Source organism: Carettochelys insculpta, chromosome 1 (genome assembly GCF_033958435.1).
Source record: "Carettochelys insculpta isolate YL-2023 chromosome 1, ASM3395843v1, whole genome shotgun sequence".
NCBI classification, from domain to species: domain Eukaryota; kingdom Metazoa; phylum Chordata; order Testudines; family Carettochelyidae; genus Carettochelys; species Carettochelys insculpta.
In genome coordinates, this window is record NC_134137.1 from 38,219,670 (window position 1) to 38,243,546 (window position 23,877).

General features: G+C 42.5%; 1 protein-coding gene across 1 annotated transcript; it reads right to left on the bottom strand.

The window, feature by feature from the left end:
* Window positions 1–2,139: 2,139 nt before the first annotated feature.
* Window positions 2,140–12,329, bottom strand: MMP8 (matrix metallopeptidase 8). Its single transcript, XM_074981749.1, has 10 exons — window positions 12,198–12,329; window positions 11,003–11,247; window positions 10,513–10,661; window positions 10,289–10,414; window positions 8,102–8,263; window positions 7,354–7,471; window positions 6,443–6,576; window positions 4,618–4,777; window positions 2,648–2,751; window positions 2,140–2,443 (listed from the first exon to the last, which is right to left on the bottom strand). The coding sequence occupies exons 1-10, from the start codon at window positions 12,312–12,314 to the stop codon at window positions 2,343–2,345; spliced, it is 1,416 nt and encodes a 471-aa protein (XP_074837850.1). The 5' UTR covers window positions 12,315–12,329; the 3' UTR covers window positions 2,140–2,342.
* Window positions 12,330–23,877: the final 11,548 nt, after the last annotated feature.

Here is a 23,877-nt window from a genome sequence, read left to right on the forward strand (position 1 = left end):
ATGCCACTGGCCCTGAGTTTTCTATCTACCAAGAACTGTGTGATAGCTGAAGTGCAACAGTCCCACCACATTAAAAGAAGTCACACACAGGCATCTTCCTCTGTGTACTCCATGAGGGGGTGCTGCAATTTGAGAGGCCCTGCCACAATGCAGATGAGGAGAGGCGGAGAAGAAGAAAATTAAGAACTTCCCCATACCCCTCCAACAGCTACCAACATCTGCCTCGTCTGTGATGAGATCTGTGGCCCCAGAGCTAGGCTGATTAGCCATCAACAGACTCACAAATAGGAGGGTGACACGAAGATGTCCTACGCATTATTGAGTGACTGCCAGGAAGACAGCCATATGTAAGGAAAGTGCCAGCAGGAGCTCAATACTGCTGAAAGATTTGAGGAATGTCCCCTTTAGAGATCATTTGCATGAAAATGCAAAGGTGTACATATGTAATACCTTGTAAACAAAGCCTGATGGGTAGCATGTGAAGCAATGATATTTGGTCTATTGTAAACAACGTTGTTGTATGGTCACAATTTATGCTATCACTCAGTGTAAGAATTGTGGAGTCTCACGAATGCTTGAAGTTGTTGTGGGGGGTACAGGGCAGTCATCATCACTGCCTAGGATATGGATTGCACAGGGCTCCTCCACATCTGAGCAGTCTGAGACAGAAGTGGTGGAGGCAGAGTGGTTCAACCAGCTGGATAGAAGACTTGTGGTACTAAAGCTGTATGAATGGTTTATTGGCTTCCCACTCTCATGTTGCTCAAAGGTAGAGCTAAAGCTGTGGTCTATGGTTATTTTGTGAGAATCCATCCTGGTAGATGCTGAGATACTGTAGCTAAACCCAAAGCTGAAGCCCCTCTGAGATAAAATCAGTGGTAGCTAAAGCCATGGAGAGCTGGAATCATATGATTTTGCCTACAGCAAAACTCACAATACAGTGGACAAGCAGCTAGTGGAGCACAACAGACAGGTGGTTGGTAGAAATGGGTGGCTGGCAGAAGGGAGTGACTGGCAGGTGGTTGGTGGAGCAGCTGGCAGGAGGAAGCAGGACAGTGGACCAGCACAAAGGTGGCAGTGCCTCAGGCTCAGTGAGGGAATGCATCAGGGTGATACGTCATGGCCTGCACAGACTGGACAGAGTTGTAACTGGGGCATTTGAAGGAGGGTACAGACAAAGTTCAGGTATGTGGATGGGACCCTTACAGTATTAGACTTGTGAGCCTGAGAGGCAAAGGACACAGCTCAAATCCATATGAGCTGGGACAGTTACTTGAGGGTTGGTTATGAACTCTGGGTGTGGTATTTTCCCAAGCTAATGCCATGTGACTACTCTATCTGTTCATTAAAAGTTTCTTTCTACACTCAGACTCTGTACTTGTGAGTGGGGAAGCATTGCCTCTTGGAGGCACTCAGGGGTGTGTGAATTTCCCAAGCTACTGGGTGAAGGGCTCAAGCTGGATCTGTGTGAGATGGATGAAAAGGAACCCCTCGGTATTGAACCCAGCTCTCATTGCTGCTGACTGCTTCAGGCAGAAGGATTACACAAAGAAACATTGTTTGCTCCCCAAGTATTGTAGAATTAGCGCCCTCAGATTTGCCTGAAATAGACGTTTTCATGGCTTTTCTGTGGGATTTTCTTTTCCTATTTTGTTATGTCTGCCCAAATGCTTAGACCTAATGATTTTCTTCTGCTCTCCAACTGTATCAAGCTGAAGGTACTTGTTTTACCTTTCATGGCTCTGTTTCATCTTAACTGGAAAACGAACGGATGAATATATAATAGGTTGGTGGTTTTACGGCCTTAAACTCTTCAGTTATGTTACTATTTTGTCTTTCATTTTTTAAAATGTAGATTCACTCAGGAATTAATTCTGGACAAGTAGATGATTAGAGGGGGGGTATACTAGCCCTATAGATATTTTCCAGTGGGCCATGGATGTCAATGCAGCCAAGAGTGTGTGGCTGCTCCATTCTATGCTTTTGATCCGAGGGAAGAATTTCAGCCTCTAAATCTCCATGGCATTCCCTTGTGTACAGCCCATTTACTCAGCCTGTGCTTGGGAGCAGAGTTTAGCTCTTGAGTAGTGGTAATGATCAGAAGACACAGCAAATGGTAGGACTAATAAAAATAATTTATGGATAACTGAATGTACAGTTTATAATAATACAATAAATTACATAATTACCGTAATATTACATTCTGTAGTTATTCAGACAGAAGTACCAGAGGATCAGGCTATGGAACAATATGATTTTAGATTTTTTAACATCTCTTAAAAGATGAATAATATTGCATGTAAAACAATTGTAACAAACAGGAAGCAAGTTCATGGAATTAATCAACAGTTAAACCAGCTGTTGCTTCTCATGACACTGACAACTCTCTTGCTGTTAGGATCAAACTGGTACTGTCTTGCTCCAGAGAAGAAATATACGTACCCTAAAAATAAAAATAAATCATATAGTTATATTTCAGAGATGGAATGTTTTCCAATAAATATTTTCATATAACAAAATAATAACATTGACTGTACCCACATATTTATTGTCTTACTTTCTGATCTTAGGATGATAGTGAATAATGATTATCTTTTACAAGATTATTTCAAAGGAGAAAAGCAGAAATATTCTTTGCTTTACTTACTGCCATGCTGGAAAGCTGCATCAATATTTTTACTGATTCCTGGGAAGTCAAGGATTATCTTCCTTGGATAACCCTGGTCCATGGACTGCCTGTTTTCATTGTATCTGAATACAAGTAATATATTTGTAATTTATGTGAAAGCTTTTTGTGAAAGTGACGCCCCAGCCTGAGGAAGCTGGGGGCCTGTACACGTAACTATGAAATTATACTTGTCTTATTGCCAACTATCTAGCAGATATATTCTTTATGAAGTAAAATCATATGGATCTTTATGGGGTTTACTATTTTATTATGCAGGAGGGGCACCTACTCCCAGTGCAGAGGCTGAGAGAGGCCAGACAGAAAAGTGGGACGCTGTGCCCCTACTTGCCACAGAGCCCTGCCCTTCGTTGGTACTACCATGGGGTCAGATCTGAGGCTGAACTGAAGGTGAGCAGTACAGCATGCTGGGTGTTTGCAGCTGCAGGGATCCAGCTTAGGGGCCAGCTGAGCCCTTGGAGCACAGCAACTATGGGTACTGGGAACAAAAGCCTGGGCCAGAGTGTTTCTGGCCACTATGGGTAGCCATGGACTTGCCACCTGAGATGGCCCAGGCCATGGGTTGGAGGCTGCTTTCAGGCACTCTAGTCGTGGTCCAGCAATGGACCCAGCCAGCAAGCACCATCTGTCCCCTCAACCTTCAGAGCTGAATGGCTGGGGAGCAGCAGCAGCTATGGGGAAACTGAAAGGAGGAAAGACTAATATGAGCATGCAAATAGTTCCTGCAAGCCAGTTGCCTCCCAGAGCTGCCCTGATAATGTGATCCCAAGAGATCTATTGGACTGAATTCTAAACAGTTTTCTTGTGCAAAGCCAGGGAGCCCATTACAAGGTGATGGGGCATTAGTTCAGTGGGGAGGTTTATTGCAAAAGATTACTGAGCTACTGTCAAGTATAAACAAACTGGAATTATGGACATAATCAAACAGCAGAAATCTGTCTGACTGTTCATAGTAAAGAACAAAAACTAGTATTTAAGCAAAACAAAACAGCAGCCAGGTAGCACTTTAAAGACTAACAAAGGCTGTGTCTAGACTAACCCTGAACTTTGAAGGGGGCCTGGTAATTGGGGTGTCGGGAGATTACTAATGAAGTGCTGCGGTGCAAAATCTCCCATGCGGTAACTTCAAAGTGTGAAACTTCCAAGTGCCGGTTTGGGTGTCGCCGCGGGTACTTTGAAGTGCCCACACTACATTAAAGTACCTGTGGCTGACCCGCGCCTACACGCAAGCCGGCACTTTGAAGTTTCACACTTCAAAGTTGCCGCAGAGGAGATTTTGACTAATGAAGTGCTGCATATGCACCACAGCACTTCATTCGTAATCTCCTGACACCCTACTTACCATGCCCCCTTCGAAGTTTGGGGCTAGTGTAGACACAGCCAAAATGATTTGTTTGGTGATGAGATTTTGTGGGACAGACCCACTTCATCAGATCAGATGAAGTGAGTCTGTCCCATGAAAGCTCATCACTGAATAAATCATTTTGTTAGTTTTTAAAGTGTTACATGACTGGTGTTTTGTTTTGTTAGAATGCAGACTAACATGGCTACCTCGCTGTTAGTATTTCAATAGTTCTGTTTGCTTGATGTTTAAGAGACACAGAAGTACAATGTCATAACATTACCTCCTTTGGGTAATTCTTACAGAACTTACTAGCTAACAGTTTTTCTTCAGGTTTTATGTCTCACCCTACATGAAGCATGTGATTACATCCTGCCACAGAATTCTACAGGATCATTGGAAAAAACCATATGGAAAGGTTATCATTTTCTATCAGACTCCCTAGGTTTTTAAACCAACTTCCACAGAATGCTATTCAATTGTATGGAACTGAAATGTTTTTATCCCTATTGCACTTTATTGTATGTTCACATATTCATCCTCCAAGCATGAAGGGAGAATTATGAGTCTCTTGAAGATTAAATCTTACCTCCAATACTTGTTCCCTACAAAGAAGTAGGTTTTCCCTGAATTCTCATCGCTGTAAGCTGCATTAATTCTCTTAACATTTTTGGGGAAGCCAAAGTCATAGATACTTTTTGGGCGGTTGTACACTAAGTCGTATCCACTGAGGACCCAATATTTATTCCCTGAAAAATAAAATAGAAGTGTTTCACCAGCAGCTTCTGCTAATACCAAGCATGTAATCACCCTTTTCATTCCAATTATGATAATGAAGCAACTTGATTTTCAACAGATGTGTAGCTGAGTAGTGTTTTTGAGATCTCATTCTACCCTTTACTTTAATTAAATTAAGGAATGGCACTGATCCGTGTATTTTAAACAGAGGACACACATCCTTCATGTTCATGAATTAGATCTTGGGGCAATGAGTCCAAGAAGAAACTTTCCCACACTCTTATACATTTATACATGTTGGAAGAAGACTCATTGAATTCTACAAATTGAACAGTAATTCGCCATATACTGGTTATTGGGATGCAGGAGATTACCAATACTTGGCATGTGGTCAGATACTTTGGCGATAGAGGCATATACATGTCTAAAAGTTTAGATGTATAGACAGAAACTTAGCTACTACTAAGTACATTTGTCTTATCTAAATGGGCAGGTGATCTTAGGTATGTCACCCTGTTCTTCATAGTCTCTCTTTTCCCACTTATGTGTGTAGTTACTAGAGTTATTTTAAACAGGCAGCAATTTTCATCAAGAGATGGCCTTTTAACCGAAACTTTTCACAAAGTGGCAGCATTATCAACATTTTGGGTTGGGAATCAGGATTGTAGAGAATTTTGTGTCCTTTTTCTTATTCTGGTGAAAATTTGTAACAAAAATGTTATGAAAATGCTTCTTAAAATTTTTACCTTTCAAAATGAGGCCCTTTAGAACCAAAGAAAAACAGGCTTGAAACTTTGCACAACAAGAAGTGCTCACTTTTTGACCACTTTGAATAATTACCCTCATCAGTATGTCCTTTCTTCACCTGGGTTCTAAAGTCTATGGAGCTCTTGTGCTCCCTGTGTTCTGTAATGTACCTAGCCTGGCAGACCTTTGGCTGTTGCATCCACAACAACTGATTCTCTGCTGAATGCTTTTCAAAACAGTTGCGAGTTCTTTGACTTGCTACTGAGAATTAGTGGTAATTCAAGGCAGCTAGTGATCTAGCCCACAGCATATTTTGAATTTAACCAAAGTGCTTCTTAATATTAGTGAATTATTTGCTAGCATGAAACTATATTTGAAGGAAAGGTGAAGCTATTTTCACGTCTCACTTTTCAGAAACTTTACAGCAGGCCAGCCAATGGAGGGTGGTGAGCTGGGGCAACTCCTCTGGAGCCTGGTGAATCAAAAGGGTTCAGTACAGGCATCCAGAGGCCCAGACCTTTTAAATCACCATTGGCATACATGATAGTGTGCTACAGGTGGTTCTGAGGGCTGACTAGGCAGAGGGTGGCCCACAACATGGTTTGCTCTGAGTAGCACCAAGGGCTGGTTGGTCCCAGTCCCACCCCTTCCACCCAAGGCCATGCCCTTTCCAAGAATATGGAACTAGTTGTTCCCCTCCCATCTGCCCTGAATGTTGATCAAGAGCCTGACAAGTCTTTTGCCTCCCCAACATACATGAACTAGATGAAGAAGTCTTTAATCCACTGTTCACACGTTGGGGGCTTTCCTAATTTGAACATTTTAATCATTTCATGCAGTGACATCTAAGGGGAATTGCACGTTCTGTAGCGCACAGAATTCCCAATAAATTAATATATGAAAAGAACAAAACAATTGCAGATTGTTACCTTTAAAAAGAAAAACTTGATCCTTTTCAACATTTTCATAAGCCGCTTGAATTCCAGATGGGAGATTTGGCCAGAATAAGGAAATGAAATTGAGCTCGAGTTCTGTCATCTGAGAATGTTTGCGCCAGAAATACCTGGTTTAAATAAAATTTGCATATTAAAACTGTTCCTGCACCTGACATAAACATAATCCATTGGTGAAGTGTCTCGGATACTGTCTCCCTTTAATGTTTGATCCACAGCGAGGAAAAGAGTTTGCTAGGATTGCTACCTGCTAGAGCTAATTGTTCATTGGTGTGGGTGCTGGAACTTACAGATTCTAACCCTGTGACTGGTCTATGATATGGTGGAGTCATGTCAAACTAACAGCCCAATGTGCCACATAAACATACCTTTGCAAAGCCGAGGAGTGCAACTGGCCTGATATTAATTTAATCTAGACTGGTAATAAACCTGTCATTGCACTGCTTACAGTGGCAGAGTATTGAATAGAATCCATATTCATCATTCCTAACCAGCAGACCCCTAACATTTAAGTTATTCTTCTCTGATCAGAGCTGTGTGCCTGAAAGGGTCCATCCTCAGTCAGAGGATACCAGGGCCTTGGTCATAGTTCCCACTGAAAACAGAATTCCTCAGCAACTGCAGTGACTGGTGCCCTTTTGCCTTCTCACCACTTGATGCAGCTGCTTTGGAATCACATAAAGCATTTTGTCATGCCTGAGAGAAATGTTAGGTAAAGTGAGGCACCCATCTTCAGGGAAATTGGGCCACCTTTTGTACGTGATTACTACTGTTAGTGCTACATGTCTATTTCCCCTTATGTCTCATGGGAATTAAAGGATCAAAATGATTGTTCCCCTTTAAGTACTACACTTCAAAGAGCTGTCTCGGAAGTTCTTTATTGTTACCTGTCCTTAAAGAACATCAATTCTCCACGCAGGGTAGCAACAGCATCAAAAGTCAATTTGGGGTCGCAGGTTACTGGTGTTGTGGGTCCGGTCGGTTTAATAGGACTATCTGACTGTCCTACATGAAATTAAAGAAAAATTGACATTGTATAATATGGAGCAATTCAGATGAAAAAACAATGTTATGAAGGACTTGGTGGTCACACAACATCATCTCATGGAAAACTGGGAGGAGTCATTATAACTTCAGGTCTGCAGAGCACCTCAACTCAGCACAGGAGAGGATCAATGCTAGAAATATCAGAAGGGTAGCTTTAGTAGTCTGTATCTGCAAAAACAATGAGCAGTCCTGTGGCACCTTATAGAGTAACAGAGTTTTTCAAGTATAAGCTTTCATGGGCAAAGACCCACTTTGCCAGCTGCATCTGTGCGCACAAAAGCTTATGCTCCAAAAAATCTGTCAGTCTATAAGATGCCACAGGACTTCACATTGTTAATGCTACAAAATTTCTTAAGTCAGCAAGAAAGGGCATGCAGAAGAACTGAACTTAGTGAAACCATCTTCAGGGCAATGCCTTCCTCCAGTTAACAGGAGTTTAGCAAAACTGGAATTGCTCTGTGCAGCAACACTAGAATGTTTCTAGAATTAATAGACTGTTTCTTAAAATGTACCTTTATTATTGATTAAGCAGCATTCTGCAGAACAGTGAAATTAACCTGTATATGACTAGGTATTTATTTTTCTTACCATAGATTGCTTGAATGCCGTTAATGTCATCCTGAGGAAGGTGAAACTCACTAGGCTCGATGTAGGAATAGGTGGGGTACATCAAGGCGCCAGGATCAGTAGAATGAGACAGACCCAATGAATGGCCGAGTTCATGGGCAGCAACAAAGAACAAGTTGTATCCTGGGGAATTAAAAAAATGTATATTTAAAATAAGTGAGCTGGGTTTGAATCTAAAGCACAGCTGTCTAAGTAAAAAACACCTATACATGTTAAACCAAAACATATGACAGGCATTCAAGGTTCTTTCAGGAATTCTGAAAACATTATAATATAAAGAAATTTTGCAGGCAAATTTTATGTGACTCTATAGATCAATCTGGCCCCAAATACTGTGGCCCCCTTCAACAATGCTCCAATTTGCCTGTTCAGACTGGTTTAAATAAGGAATAATTCCCCTAAAATAAATGGAGCATCACTGACTTTGATAAAATACTCCTTACTTACATGAAAGTAAATGAGAGGAGAAATGCACAAAGGAAGACAGTCTCTTTGTGGTGTGAACAGAAACGTCAATTACCTCATGCCTTACAAGTACTGCTTCACTTCCTTTAATGCTCGTAGGCTATGTCACTCATATGCAGTGCCTCATTAGCATAATGGCAGCTGTGGCACTTTGAAAGTGCAGCTTTTGATCACGCGCGGCTTGTCTACATGCGGTCCTTTTTGAAAGGACCCTGCACTTTCTTAAATCCCTTTATTCCTATAGCCAAATAGGAATAAGGGGATTGCAAAATGTGCAGGGATCCTTTCAAAAAGGACTGCATGTAGATCAGCTGCGTGTGATCGAAAGCGGCACTTTCAAAGTGCCATGGCTGCCATTATGCTAATGAGGCACTGCATATTCATTGCAGGATTTGGGCTTATTTAGTTTGCAGAAGAGAAGACTGAGGGGTGATTTAATAGCAGCCTTCAGCTTCCTGAAGGGGTGCTCTAAAAAGGATGGAGAGAAACTGTTCTCAGTGGTGACAGACGGCAGAACAAGGGGTAATAGTCTGAAGTTACAGAAGGTGAGGAATAGGTTGGATATTAGGAAAAACTACTTCACCAGGAGGGTGGTGAGGTACTGGAATGTGTTGCCTAGGAAGGTGGTGGAATCTCCATTCCAGGAAGTTTTTAAGTCCTGGCTTGATATAGTCGTAGCTGGGAAGACTTAGTTGGGGTTGATCCTACCTGGGGCAGGGGGCTGGACTCGATGACCTCTTGAGGTCCCTTCTACGATTCTATGATTAGCATATCCCAAAGTGTCTCATTAGCATCCCCCTTTTGAAAGGGGGGTGCTAGTGTAGACATAGCAGTAATTATCTCAGACAAGACAATTAACATTCCTCCCACCCCTCACCCCCCTCCTTCAATCCTATTTGATTTGTCAGTTTTTGTTGCAATTTTTTTTGGTCCTCTGTACTTATAAATGTCAGTATGTATTAGAAATGAAATTATTCTGATGAAGTAGGTCTGTCCCATGAAAGCTCATAGCTGAATAAATCATTTTGCTAGCCTTTAAAGTGCTACATTTCTGCTGCTTTGTTATGTTGGAGTACAGACCAACATGGTTACTCCTGTCCCAGGCAGGTGCCCAGACACCTGAGACCCGAGCATGATCATTAAACCAGTAAACTAGGTTTTCCTCCACTTTTCTAGCTTGTGGAGGTTCAGTCCAGCAGGGATGCTGAGAACTTGCCTAGTGCCACACATAATGGTCAACAAGAGGTGAGGAGGGAGACGCTCCCCAGCAAAGTTTTAGCTCTGTGATGAGGGCACTAGGTCTAGAGGTGGAAGAAGATGATTCAATTCCTTCCTCTGCCTGATGAGAAGAGATTTCATAGAATCAAATAATTGTAGAACTGGAAGGGACCTCATGGAGTCATCAAGTCCAGCTCCCTGCCCAAAACAGGATCAAAACAAACTAAATTTGAACATGGGCATCGTGCTTCTGTGATAAGGGCCTAGACCACTGGACTTGTAGAGTAATATATTCTCTGGCACATTTATACACAGTTCAACACCTTCTAAGGGAGAGATTGAAAGTGATTCACACCAGAATGTCCAATAGTCCTGTCTTTTGTGAATCTAAGACTATGTTACTACTTTACATGAGGAAGATGGCACAATCTGGACCCATATAAACAGGGGGAATAATAAATCTACCTTTTGATCCTATTGTCCACTGTTCTGCATCATCAAAGTGCACATCTCCGCCAATTCCACTGCCGGGCTGGAAGGCATGAGCCAGCAGTCCATTAGGTCCATCAAAGGGAGAATTGTCACCATGATCTTGAAAAAAAAAAAGCAAGATGATTAATTTAATTCTTATTGCCAAGCACATCTATAACTGGGGGTGGCTAATGTTTGGATAGGTGGAATGTTCTTACCTCCAGTTTCAAAAGACATCACTATGTCTGCACTGCCGTCATACACCCTTTGGAATGTCAGAGGAGACACATTGCTCCAAACTTTCAGTGCGTTTTGGATCGCTTTGTCCACGTCCGCTGGACGCATATCTGGTGTGTAGTTCACAATCCTTTAGAATAGCCCATAAAATATTAGATACATTTTGCTGTCCACAATAGTCGTTTAGGTAGACTATGTTGTTTTAGGCCGAAATATTTCAGATCTGATGCGTAAAGTTAGACACCTTAAAGCTACATTTTTGGCAACATATTAAGTAACGTGATTTTCATATGTTAAGTGTTTACAGCTTCCACAGACATTAACTGGGTTTGTAGCCTCTCTTTAAAATCAGGACACTTATTTAGCTGCCAAAATATGGAATTAAATGCCTGACTTTGAAACTTTCAGCAAAACATCTGAAAATTTTGGCCTTGGTTTTTTGGCTCAATAAATTCTTTAGTGAAATGTTACCTGTATGTCAGATTCTTTCTTTCCCATTTTGGATTTCCGTCAGTGAGGACGTACGGACCCATATCTGGTACACCACACCTGGGTTTCTTCATCACCTCCAATGTGTCAACATCTGGTTTCCCAGTCACTTTCAGTCCAAAAAATGCCTGCATTTCCTTGAGTTTTTCAGTTAGCTGGTTATTGTTTTGGCTCTTAAAGAGAGACTCTTTGTCTGTTTCAAGCTTGTAGAAATTTCGTAGATAATTCTGCCAAAGGGGGGAAAAACGGTGCTTTGAGTCATTTGTTTTCATTAAGTCATACAAAACAGTCCAAACAGTTATGAAATTACATCCATGTGCCTGGGGCCAGTGGTTTTGAGGAGTCAAGACAGCTCCCTTCTGCAGGGACTTACTTAGCAATAAGAAATAATACAATATAGTTTTCTTACTGACCCCTAGATTTCCTAGTTTACAATGAAAGCTTTTGTATAATGTATCTTTAAAAGTTTTAAATTTACTTCTTAGTTATTTACTGTACATTTGTGTAGTCCAATCTCCTTTCACAGCTATTACTCACAAACATAATCCAATTAACTTTTTTGGATCTGTTCAAATCAGTGGAGGATAACAGAACCTGTTTCTCAGGCACTAACTACTCAACAATGATTCCCTGTGAAACCAGTGGACGCTGCTGGGTGCTAAGTTTTACATCTTAACAAAGTTATATTTCTTAGTTATTTTTATTCTGTTACTCTATTAAGGCTCTGATTAAGCAAAATACTTGAGCATGTGCCTAATTTTAAGTAAACCCATTGAAGCCAATGAGGTTATGATCTTAAGGCTAGGCACAGAGTTAAGTATCTTGCTGAATTGGGACCTACATTTTTATAGAATCTCACAATCTGGTTGCTAGATACCATAATGAATGTCCTGTTTCTGTATTTCATTACCTTATTTTACCACTTCCAAGAGTGATAATCATAATTAAGACAAAATAGCTACCAAGAGAAAATATTTCTCTTAAAACTTCTGCAACTTGAAACCTCTTGAAGATCAAGATGTTCAAAAGAAAGAAAGAAAGAAAACTGCAGTTTGACAATTCAATGACCTCCTGACAGCCCTTGCACCCCTAAGATACTATGAATTATGAGGTAACACTCCAAGTTTCCTTTTGGTCAGCATAAGGTTCTGGTCTGAAATTCATAACAATTATTTACCTCCACAAGCTGGATTCTTTTGTCTTCATTGTCAATTCTTGAAGCCACAGGAACAGCAGAGGAGAATGTTACATATAGTAACAGCAGAAATGGAAGAGTCTTCATTCTTATTGTCATTTCTGAATGACAATAACTCTTTGTTACACTATCACTACTTACTCTATAGCTACTACATACCGGTCTCTCAGGGAGCCCTGTTTATATAGCAGCTCTGTACATCAGCTCCACAGTGACTCATGGTGTATAACTTCCTGTGATTAGTAAGAAAACCAATACATAAGGATATTTTCATCATCAGAGGTGACACAACAAACACAGAATGCCCTCCCCTTATTTTCAGTCAGTTAGTGTGATTAATATGGAAGGAAGAGGTTTTCAAATGAAAGAGTGAGGTGACCCAAATTCCCTTCCTTCCTCCTTTAGATTACTTCCCACCCAGGCGGTCTTGCCAGTGTTTCTGAAAAGCAAGAAAAATATGGTAGCCACAGTTATGAAAAGGAATAAGAATTAAAATAAAGACTGCAACCTATGTCTCGAAAAAACATCCAGGTCCAGGCTTAATTTTATACGACAGAAATAATTCCATTGCTCTCAAGAGATAGTACCTGCAACTACATCATACTCCCTGTCATCATTAGTTCTTTGGGATAGGATCAATCAAAATTCACCCTGCGAGGGCTTGATTGTGCGCTCACTGCAGTGTAACACCTCAATCCTGCACCAGGATCTTTTAGTGCAGACCTATGTGCTTGTCTGGAGTCGTAGGGCACTCAAAGCCTGCGCCAGCAAAGCTATTAAGTGGATGATAAACCCCAGGGTTCATGTATTCAAATGGTCTCATTGACTTCAAGAGGGATGCGGCAAGTATATACTTACGGGTTCATATCCTCAATGGAGGACAGAGTCCTAAATTAGGATTAACTCTACTGAGTAAATCAATGTAACCCACTGTAAGCAGTGGTCTCTGTAAAATGAGCTCTTGAGCAGCTACCCAGGAGGGATTCAGGTGCTACCCAGCTGGTTAGCAGAGCACTCACAACCACCCACAGTAGACAGCTTGTGTTTCTATTGGTGGTACACATCCACACACACCTTGGTGCACATAACAAAATTTATTCTGCTCATGGACAGAAAAAAATTAGAGGGAGTCCTGATTGTAACTGAAACTGAACAAAGACCCCCCCCCCGCGCACTCCCACCCCTGGGGTACTCTGTGAGAACTAATATTTTTTTAAATGTAAAGTGACAGCTATATAATCGAGCTAAACCTCCTTGTATCTCTTTGCATTCTAACCACTGCAGATAATTGCAGCTTCTGTGAGATAACACTGACAATTAGTGTAGGAAGTTTCAGAAATAGGAAAGCAACAAATTAATGACAACATTTACAATGATTAGCAAAACAACTCATCATGACGGATCTCCTTTTCAGCTATGTGCATATTGGGTCTCAAGAGTCATTATCCAAAGAAATGTTATTTTTGATTATTTCTCATTTTGTCATCATTTTCAGGCATCGGCAGACAGTGGTGTATATTGACAAAATGAAGAATAATCAAAAATAGCATTTCTTTGGATGATATTTATATATATATGTATGACAGACAGACAGACAGAACTCCAATGCCATTGCGTTATTCTGTGTTCATAGTAGTCATGTTCTTATTCATCGACTTGGGGCAGAAAAAGCTGGTTTTGTTTATCTAGTCTAGTCCTGTTTGTGAAAGGGAGACTTTTCCTTAAACCCATCTCCCTCTTGTGCTGTACACAGGCTATTTTGGGTTTTTCTTTTTTAGATTTGTTCATCTACCCTGTGGATACCTCACTTCTTTGCCTTCTTCCTTTTGGTTATCATTTTGCCTTTATTTGTTTCTGAAGGGAAACTAAACACATTTAATGGTAGCCCATCGATCCGATGATGACAAATCTGTACAGATCATCTGTTATTTGTCTCATGGTGTGCCCTCTGGTGACTGTATAAGCCAATTGACTGTATAAGCCATTTTGTCAATTCACAGATCTTCATGATGTTATGGAGGCAGCACATGTGGAATGCTTCAAGCTGCTTGATGTGACGCCTATATAGTGTCCATGTTTCGCACCCATACAAAGGAGATGAGAAAACAACAGCTCTGTACACAAGCAGTTGTGTTGACATCCGGATGTTATGGTGGTTTAGAACTTTGACACGCAGACAGCCAAGTGCCTGGCTCGCTTTGGATATTCGCACGTTGATCTCATTATCCAGTGATCCATCACTGGATATGACACTACCCAGGTATTTAAAGTTCTCCACTACTTTAAGCTGAGTGCCATCAATGGAGATACTTGGGACAGGAGCATTTGATCCAGGTGCAGGTTGATGGAGAAATTCTGTCTTTCCAAGGCTGACAGATAGTCCGAAAAGTTGTGAGGCCTCAGCAAACTTGTTGACAATGTGCTGAAGATCGTTTTCAGTGTGAGCCATAAGGGCACAGTCATCGGCAAAGGGTGCCTCAGAAAGGAGTTTCTGCACTGTCTTAGTCTTTGCGTTCAGGCGACGGAGGTCAAAAAGTGAACCATCATGCTGGTATTTCAAGTATATACCTCGGTCCAGATCTTTCATTGCATGGTTAAGGACGCATGCAAAGAACGGGTTAAATAAGACAGGAGTGAGAACACATCCTTGTTTCATGCCATTGGCGATGTTGAAGGGGGCTGATGTGGCTCCATCAGACAGTACTTCGCCTGTTATGTCGTCATGGAAAAGGCGTATAATCTGGACAAATTTTCTTGGGCAGCCAAGTCATATTAGAATGGTCCAAAGGGCTTCCCTGTTGACGGTATCAAACGCTTTTGTCAGATCTGTTAAGACAGCATACAGGTGCATGTTCTGTTCAATGCACTTCTCTTGCATTCGTCTGACAGCAAACATCATATCGGCTGTGCTCTGGCCAGGTCGAAAACCGCATTGACTTTCAGGTAGATTTGCCTCGGAAATACTGGCTATTAGGCAGTTCAAGATGATGCAGGCGATGATCTTCCCTCCAACGGAGAGGAGGGATATGCCTCTGTAGTTTCCACGTTCTGCTTTGCTGACTTTATTCTTGAAAAGGGAGACAATAATAGCATCGCGGAGGTTCTGTGGTATGTTTTCATCCTCCCAGATGCTGATGATCACGCTATGGAACGCTGCTAGTGCTGCTAGACTTGCTGCTTTATATATCTCTGCCGGTATCTCATCTTTTCCAGGAGCTTTTCATGAACTCATATGGCTAACAGCTTTCTTAATCTCATCTATAGTGGGCAGCAAGTCAAGATCTGTCAGGACGAGTTGTTGCGGAATTTCATTGAGGACGTTGTTATTCACAGTTGTTATTTTGTTAAGGAGGTCGCTAAAGTGTTCTCGCCATCTTTCGTTGATGCCCTCTTTGTCTTTGACCAGTGTTGTGTTGTCTGGTGAGAGCAATGGGGTGGTCCTTGGTTTAGAAGGTCCATAGACAGTCTTAATAGCACTAAAGAACATCTTTGAGTTGTGGATCTCAGCATAGTGCTCAATTTCTTTGGCTTTGCTTTCCCACCAGCTGTCTTGTATCTGACAGAGGTCTTTCTGTGTTTTGCTTTGAAGGTGCTTGAAATGGTCCCATTTGGAGGCTGAGGAGGGGTCATTCTGCCATTCAATAAGGGCTTTTCTCTTTAGTTCCAGTGCTGAGCATTTTTCTTCTTGGTTTTCATCAAACCAATCCTGATGTATTCTTTTCTTTGGTCCAAGCGATGTTATTGCTGTGTCAGTCACTATCTGCTTGAACTGATCCCACTTTTCAGTTACAGTACCGACCAGTTGACCTTGGGATGTTAATTTGTCATCGAGACATTTAAAAAGACTCATTCAGAACAAAGGACAAAGATTAATGAAAAATAATGTCCGTTATTGTCATATAGAATATTAGCAAATCACAATGATGAATCCCATATTGCATGGAAAGACTTATATACTTGGCAATTTGGGCACAAGATGCCTGGGTAAATATCAGCTCAGGACAGATTTTAAAATATTATGTACAAGAGGGTAATGAAAAATGCTAAGGGAGAGAAGGAGATGTATATTTTCCACATGGCCCTGAATAGGTGATTTTTTTTTTCATTTTAATGGCTAATTTGAATGTTTCTAGTAGGACTACATATTCTGAATATGTTATCCTTATTCACAATGAGAAGCACTTTAACATACAGGTTGCCTAAGTGTACATCTATACTTACTGGAAGATTAAACCAGTTGATCTTCCAAGGTTTGATTTTGTGTGCCTGGTGGGGATGCACAAAATCAAACTATCAGGGGTCGACAGTCAACCCTGGTATTCCTCATTATTGCAAGGAATAAGGGAGGTCAAAGGGAGAGTTTGTCCCATCAACCTTCCTCTGTGAGAATGGCCTGATAAGTCGATCTTAGATACATCAATTCCAGCTACATAATTGTCATAGCTGGAAGTGTGTATCTAGAACTAATGTTCAGGTCTAATGCAGACCTAGCCATAGTGGAAACCTCTACATTACTAGGATAGTAAGGTACTGCTGACCATGAGTGAGGCTAGCAGAGTTAGGCCCATAATGAATAGTTCATGTAACCAGAATAAGTAAAGGGAATTTTCATTTTTCATCTCTTAAGGATACGCTGTTTTCCTACTGATACTACAGTCAAGAACCATTTTATATGATTAACTTTCCATCACTTACTCTTACTCGTCATGCCATTTTTATATCTTTTTATATCTACATATATAAATGACTTTCACTGACTGTCTACCATATTCAGAATATTATACAATGCTACAAAATGCTGCAAACACATCTGAGGTTGTTGAAAACATTAATAATAATAATCATTATTATTATTATTAATAATAATAATTCAGTATTTGAGAAACTCTACGATCCTGGAAGACTGGGCAGGTTTGCAGTTGCCCTTTAAGGAACTTGTCTGCCGTCTTGCTTTTGCCCAAGTCTCATTCTCAACTGGTCAGAAAGCAGGATTGGCCTGAAAACAAGAACTCTAGACTGTGAAATATTTTGAGGGTTTGAAAGATATGAAACAAAATGGATCTTTCAAAATTAAAAACCGGACAAACCAAATGCAAGAGAGAAAAAGAACAGCCATGGATTTCTATTTAGCACACGTCGTAGAGATGTGGGAAACAGAAGCTCAGCTCTATGCACTGCCCAATTCAGAGCAGGGTCTTGAACCCATGTCAGAGGAGAATGCCCAAACCTTGCGAACGGGGCTTTCCCTCTCTCTCACTGTAACTGATACATTTTCACACAAAGTTTGGTTTCAATGCATCATCATTTTCCACTGAAAAAAACATTTCATCACAAATTTTCTCACCATTCCTAGCAGAGTTTCACTGAGTCTGTGGCGGTTCAGAGTCCCCTCTCCATATTAAATATTGATCTTACTCTAGACATATAGGTCTTCATTTCCAAAATGGACCTCTGTTGTGCATATCTGCAGCACAGCTCGTTAATTAGACTCCATTTTGCTACATTAGCTTCTTATTCCTGATACATTAGGACCCCATTTAGATTGAAACTCAATATTGTTTTTGGCTATGTTTTTGACTAATCAAGTCTTTAAAGCTGTGTCTACACTTACAAAAACTTCGAAATGGCCATGCTAATGGCCAAATGAAAGAATACTAATGAGGTGCTGACTGAATATTCAGTGTCTCATCAGCATTCGCATGATGCTGACCGCGGCACTTTGAAAGCACCACTTTTGAATGTATGTGGCTCAGCGCGGCTACACGGGGGCACTTTTCGAAAGGATCCTGCACATTTTGAAATCCCCTTATTCCTCTCAGCCAAGGAGGCAGCGGGCTCCACTGCCGGCAGCATGCAAATGCTAATGAGACACTGAATATTCAGTTCAGCTCCTCATTAGTATCCTTTGATTTGGCCATTAGCATGGACATTTCGAAGTTTTGGTCAAGTGTGGCCACAGCCTAAATGTCATGGTGAGTTGCATCCCCAAAGGGCTGGACCAATCTCCCCTTCCACTTATGGGATTCTCCACCCTAACAAAACAAGTCAGGAGAAATTCCTCAGGGACAGCCACGTTGGTGTTTCCTCCTACCTCAGGTTCTCCTTCACGAGGGGGCAATTTTGTCAGTAATTTTTTCCATTTATACCATTTTTGTATTGAAAAAAATTCAGAACAGTAAGTTATATTCACTTTTATTTTTCCTCCAGTAGGTGGCACTAGTTTGTCCTGTATTTGTTCTAAGACAGGGTTTCCCAACCTTGGGTCGGGACCCAAACATCGGTGGCTCGCGGGCTGGCCTGGGCTGGACAACTCCACAGCTGGCTATTGAGAAGCCATTCACACTCCTGAAGTGGTTCTCAACTTTTTAAGTGGATTAACAGCCATCAGGCAGTTAAGCCAATCAATTAAATTGAGAACCATTTATGTTGCAGGGCAGAGAACTGCATACCTGAGAAGCAGTGCCCAGCTCTGGTAAAGTGGGGGCCTGAGTCCAAGGTTGAGAGGGAGGGCAAAGCTGATCAACTCCCTGGCTCCCAGCTGCAGGGGTTGGGGCTCCTCCTGCACCCAGGTGACTGCCACAGATGGCTGGAGCACTGCACCCCAGATGCCTTCCAGCTGCTGGGGTCCCTGTGCCTCCCCTAGCTCCCTCCAGCCTGTGAGTGATTCCTAGTGAGTGTGACTCCTCTAGCCCCCTATAGATGCCTCCAGCCAATAAGTGACACCCCTAGCCCCAAGTGTGACTCCCCTAGCCCCCTGCAGCCCCTAAGTGTGACTTCCCTAGTCCCCTATAGATCCCTCTAGCTGATAAGTGACACCCCAGCCCCAAGTGTCACTCCCCTAGCCCCCTGCAGCCCCTGAGTGTGACTCCCTAAGCCCCGATTGTGGGGTATAAGCTGGGGGGAGCAGTTTGGGGATGAGTGTCTTTCCACCACCACAGCTCTGACTAACTATAGTAAATGTAGTGTTATTATTTTATCAATAGATTTCCCTTTTTCTCTGAAATAACTATTATGAGTATATAAACATGAGGGGGTACAATTTTATATTCTTCCCTCGGATGCAAAATTACCAGTTACGGTTCTGCTCTTCCCCTGCCCCGTTTTTGAATTGCCTTGGGTCACCGAGTCTTCCTGAATTGTCAGAATGGATCCCCATCTGGAAAAGGTTGGGAACCACTGCTCTCAGAGGACAATCTGTACATTTGTGTGCAAACATCTTGCACGGTCATGAGTCATTCAGTTGTCCCCTGATTTGGGCTGCTTTTAATCTCTTCTGAAGCAATAAAAAATAGCATCTTCGTACAAAAAAGTAGTGTTGTGCTGAAACAAGCACTTTTGCTTGTGAGTGACTTTTTTAATGCACGAAATTGAGCACAAAAGCCATATACTGAGCTATTACATATTAGTGTTGAATCAGCTATTATTGTGATTTCTTAAACAGCTAAAAAATTCATGCTGGGGCCCTGCCTACTTTGATACTGACTTCAGGAGAAGAGAACCTTGCCATAATAAATGTCTGTTTAAGTCTTCATGCAAATTCCTGATGTGTTTTATTCTAAATGAGGTGATAGTTAATATTGGACATTTTCTTTAATGAAACAGTGCAGATTCTGCTTTAGGAGAATTATCAATCAATCTATCAGTTAAAACAAACAAAATCCACCTTGGGCAGTACTAAGACCTGAATAGAATCATTTGTAACAGAATTAAGCAGGACTGCAGACAGGGAGGGTAACGGGGACAATTGTACCATGCCCCTTTAAACTGTCACTGGAGTGCTGTGCTACAAGCTGAGGGACAGGTCCAGTGCCATGGTCTGGACAGTGCTTACGGCTGGCTGCTTGGCCACGCCCTTCTGCCTGGGGCCCCACCCCTTTTGTGGGTGCAGAGCCCTGTCCGCCACACATCTTGCCCTGGGGGACAGAGGGTGCCGCAGAAGCTGTTGGCCCCCATGGAATTGCACTTAATGGCCACAGGGCTTTAGAGTGACCCTATGTCCTGTTTTGGCCAGGACAGTCCCCTTTTTAAGCTCTGTCCTGCACTTCATGTCTTCTTTGGTGAAAATGGACATTTGTTCCATTTGCACTTGCTCTCCAGGGCTGCGGAGGAACATTTGGTCAAGAGCAACAGGACAAATGCCCAGTTTTACCTGTGCAGAGGTGATGGTAAGCTGGTGCACCCTGGTGAGGCGCTTTGGCATGGAGCCCACCAGCTGGGGTGCTTGGCTGCAGGGGGAGGGAGGGGCACACCCAACCCTGCTCCCAGCTTCCTGCAGGCATCTCCGCCCAGCAGCAGACCTCCAGGCAGGTTAAAGGAGCTGGCTGGGAGTGCCTCCTCTAGGAGAGGTCCAGCCCCAAGACCCCCCCTCACTACTATTTTGGGGATTGGGGGGCTGCAGCCACACATACCAGTCCCTGTGTGTTGCTGCCTGCTTGCTGTGAGTAGGGAGTGAGGGGAATGTACCGAGGAGGAACACAGCAAGCTCTGCACTCTCCCCTCACACCCTAGTCACGGCGAACAGGTAGCAACACACAGGGACTGATATGTGTGGCTGCCACTCCCCCACACGCATCCCCTCCCCTGCCCTGAATCCTGCATTCCCACATCCCCCCTGCTGTAAGTCCCTTGGCCCCCTGCCCTGAGCTCTTCATACACCTCAGCCCTGTGACTTCTGCATCCACTTCTCCATCCCCATCCCTCTGCCCTAACTCCTGCACTCTCCACTCCTGAACCTCCTGTCCTGAGCTTCCCCCGCCACACGCTACCCCCTCTTAAATGCCTTACGGATACTGTTGTATCACCAACCCTGTTCTCCGCTGTAAGTCCATTTTCCCCCCAGAGGAGGCCGTTTGTGACAGGACAGCACCTATAAAAAATTGTTACATTCACCCCTGGCTCTGCGGCATAAGCTAGATGCCCGCAGCAGTGCCAGGTGACTCCTATTGCCTCAATTCAGACAGGTGAGGAGAGGGCAGGGGATGAGGGAGACGGAAGCATAATGGGTCACGGACAAGGACAGAGAGGAGGGGATGAAGAAAAATAGGAGGAAGAACAAGTGGAGCAGAGGTACCTATCTCCACTCCCAGTGTCCCATTTTCATCTGTGGGAAATATGGTCACCTTAAAGCACACAAAGCAACGTACAGCTTGTTTCATGCTGAATCAGTATAATTAGTCTTTTGTATCAAAACGGTAACACGCTGACGGGTTGTAAATGGGGCCAGCTCCATAGTTACACCTCTGTGACTTGCACAGTCTCAGACGTAACGTCATCAGCTGAAATCAGTTGGGTTCTATAGGAAGAATAGGTAAAGGAGTGCCACCCTAACATGCCAAGAAGTTGTTTCCTGAGTACACAAACTATGTGGGGAAGATTAGTCATTCTTGCAGGCACACCTGTCTGTGCCAGCCAGGTCTGCTGAATCCCAGGCTAAAATTCATGCCAGGGAAGACAGGTGGTGGATGCCCTGGTGCTGTTTCCATCAGTGTCATGAACTTTGCCATTACCTTCACAGATAATCCCAGATTAGTAAAGAACAGGGGTTCTCAGACTACAAGTCTGGACCCCAGAGTGCATCATGAACTTGTTTTAGTGGCGTTGCTAAGGATGGCTTAGCCTTGCTGGGTCACAGAGCAGAAGTTGAAGCCTGAGACCTGGGGACAAAGCCAAAACCCTTGGTGACATTACAAATGCTCTGGCTGGGGATGAAGCCTTTGGGCTTGTGTCCTCTGTGCCCAGTGGCAGTGGGGTTCAGGCTTTAGTCCCCTTACCTGGGGCAGCAAGGCTCGGCTGGGCTTTGGATTCAGTGCCCCCTCCTGGGCAGTAGTAATTTTTGTTGTCAAAAGGGGGTCGTGGTGCAATGAAGTTTGAGGAACCCTGGATAGATTCTAGAGAATCGACAGGAAAGTCTATCCACACTTCTTCTCTATTACTTCCCCTGGAATACCCAGTGCATCAAAAAGATCTCTGTCATCTTTCTGAGATTTGGATAACGTTTTGTGAGCCTGCAGCTGCACTCGCTGATGACCCGTACATCCCTGAAATGCCTGAAATCATCCCCACACTGCTACTGAAGGAGCCACTTGACTCCTTCCATCCCTCCTGCACTCCATTAGGTTCTAACCTCCTCACAGCTTCTCTTGTAATCATCCCTTCACCTTTCCCTGTCACGTTCCCCCAAGCCCTTCCTGAGCTAGCCTGTAAAGCCGAAATTTTAAGTGTCCTTTGGGAAAATGGAAAACATTTTAAAATGTGGACTTTTAACATGTTGTCATTAGGCTTCAGAGTTAATCTATATTGAGCCAAATGGTGCAATAGATTATCTTTTAGAGCTATTATGTTTGTCTGTACTGAGACAGGTATGCACTGGGTTCCATCTGGAAGGGCTTCTTCACCAGCAGGAGAGGCAGAAAAGGAATTTTAATTAAAACTTAAATCTTGTAGTTAGTGAGGGGGCCAAAAAAACTCATGAATGGCATATTGGCCAATACTGGTTCAAAGATACACATTCCTTCTATAGGTGAGAATATACAGTGTGAATGCCTGGGTGCACTCATGTCAATAACAAGCCAGTGGGGCCAGGTTTTCATCCTTTTGAAAATCAAAACAGGTTACTCACTTCATATTCTAGTTTTCATTTGCCATGCTTTTTATAATGAATGTGGACATAATTTAACATTTTCATTTACAGATGTATTCAATCATTAGCACAAACACACAAGACAACAGAAATACTATTTTGTGTTGCATTTTTTAAAGCTTTGTAATTGCTGCAGTGTGTCATCTTTGCAAGTTAGTGTTTCAAGGGGCAAAGTTGCAAAATAAAACCAGTCTTCTTAATAGTGAAGTACATGGAACAGCTTACAAGGAAAGTGGTCACTGCATGATTACTTGGAGTCTTTAATTCAATGACTGTCTTTCTCAAAGGGATGGGGTAGGTCAGCTGTAAGCTATTGTGCTCGTTAATGCTGAGTTACAGTGTAGGGAACACAATTCTCTGCAGCAGAATCTGGGCAAAATGTTATGTATGACCCCTTGTTTAGTAGGAGGTCAATGATCACAGTTGCTCTTTGTGGTTTTAAAATCCATGAATCTATGCAAACTGTTTCCTGTAGTATTTCCTGAAACAAAATCTAAATTACACATCTGGCATTAGTCTAGATGTCCAGCTGGCAGGTAAAATAGTCCAGTATTATGACAATGACCCCTCAGATATAGGGTATGTCTACAAAGTGGAGTTATTTCAAAATAGCAACTGTTATTTTGAAACAACTATCCTAGCATCTACACAATGCAACTGCTATTTTGAAATAATTTCAAAATAGCAATTGGTTTATTTCGAAATTGGTAAACCTGATTGCATGAGGAATAGCTCCTATTTCAAAATAGCTATTTCAAAATAGGCACTGTTAAGATGGCACCTCATCGATGGCAAGCTTCCAGATGGTGTGAAGATTGTCTATAGGATGAATGAGAAGTGTTTCAATCTCTGAAGACTGAAGGCTAAAAGCAAGATCTCCATGACCTCGATCATGGAACTCCAATATGTGGATGACAACATGGTTGCTGCTCTTTCTCCCAGAGCCCTTCAGGCCATCTTAAGCACCTTAACCTTCTTCAGAGAATCTCAGCCTCACACTGAACATCAAAAACACTCATGAGA

Excerpts from the sequence above, each read along its gene's own strand:
- MMP8 (XM_074981749.1), bottom strand. The coding sequence starts at position 12,314 with ATGACAATAAGAATGAAGACTCTTCCATTTCTGCTGTTACTATATGTA. Across the intron at positions 8,264-10,288 it reads GTGGACAATAGGATCAAAAG|GATACAACTTGTTCTTTGTT; the intron begins GTAGATTTATTA and ends TTAATTCCCCAG. Across the intron at positions 2,752-4,617 it reads GTAGGGAACAAGTATTGGAG|ATACAATGAAAACAGGCAGT; the intron begins GTAAGATTTAAT and ends ACTTGTATTCAG.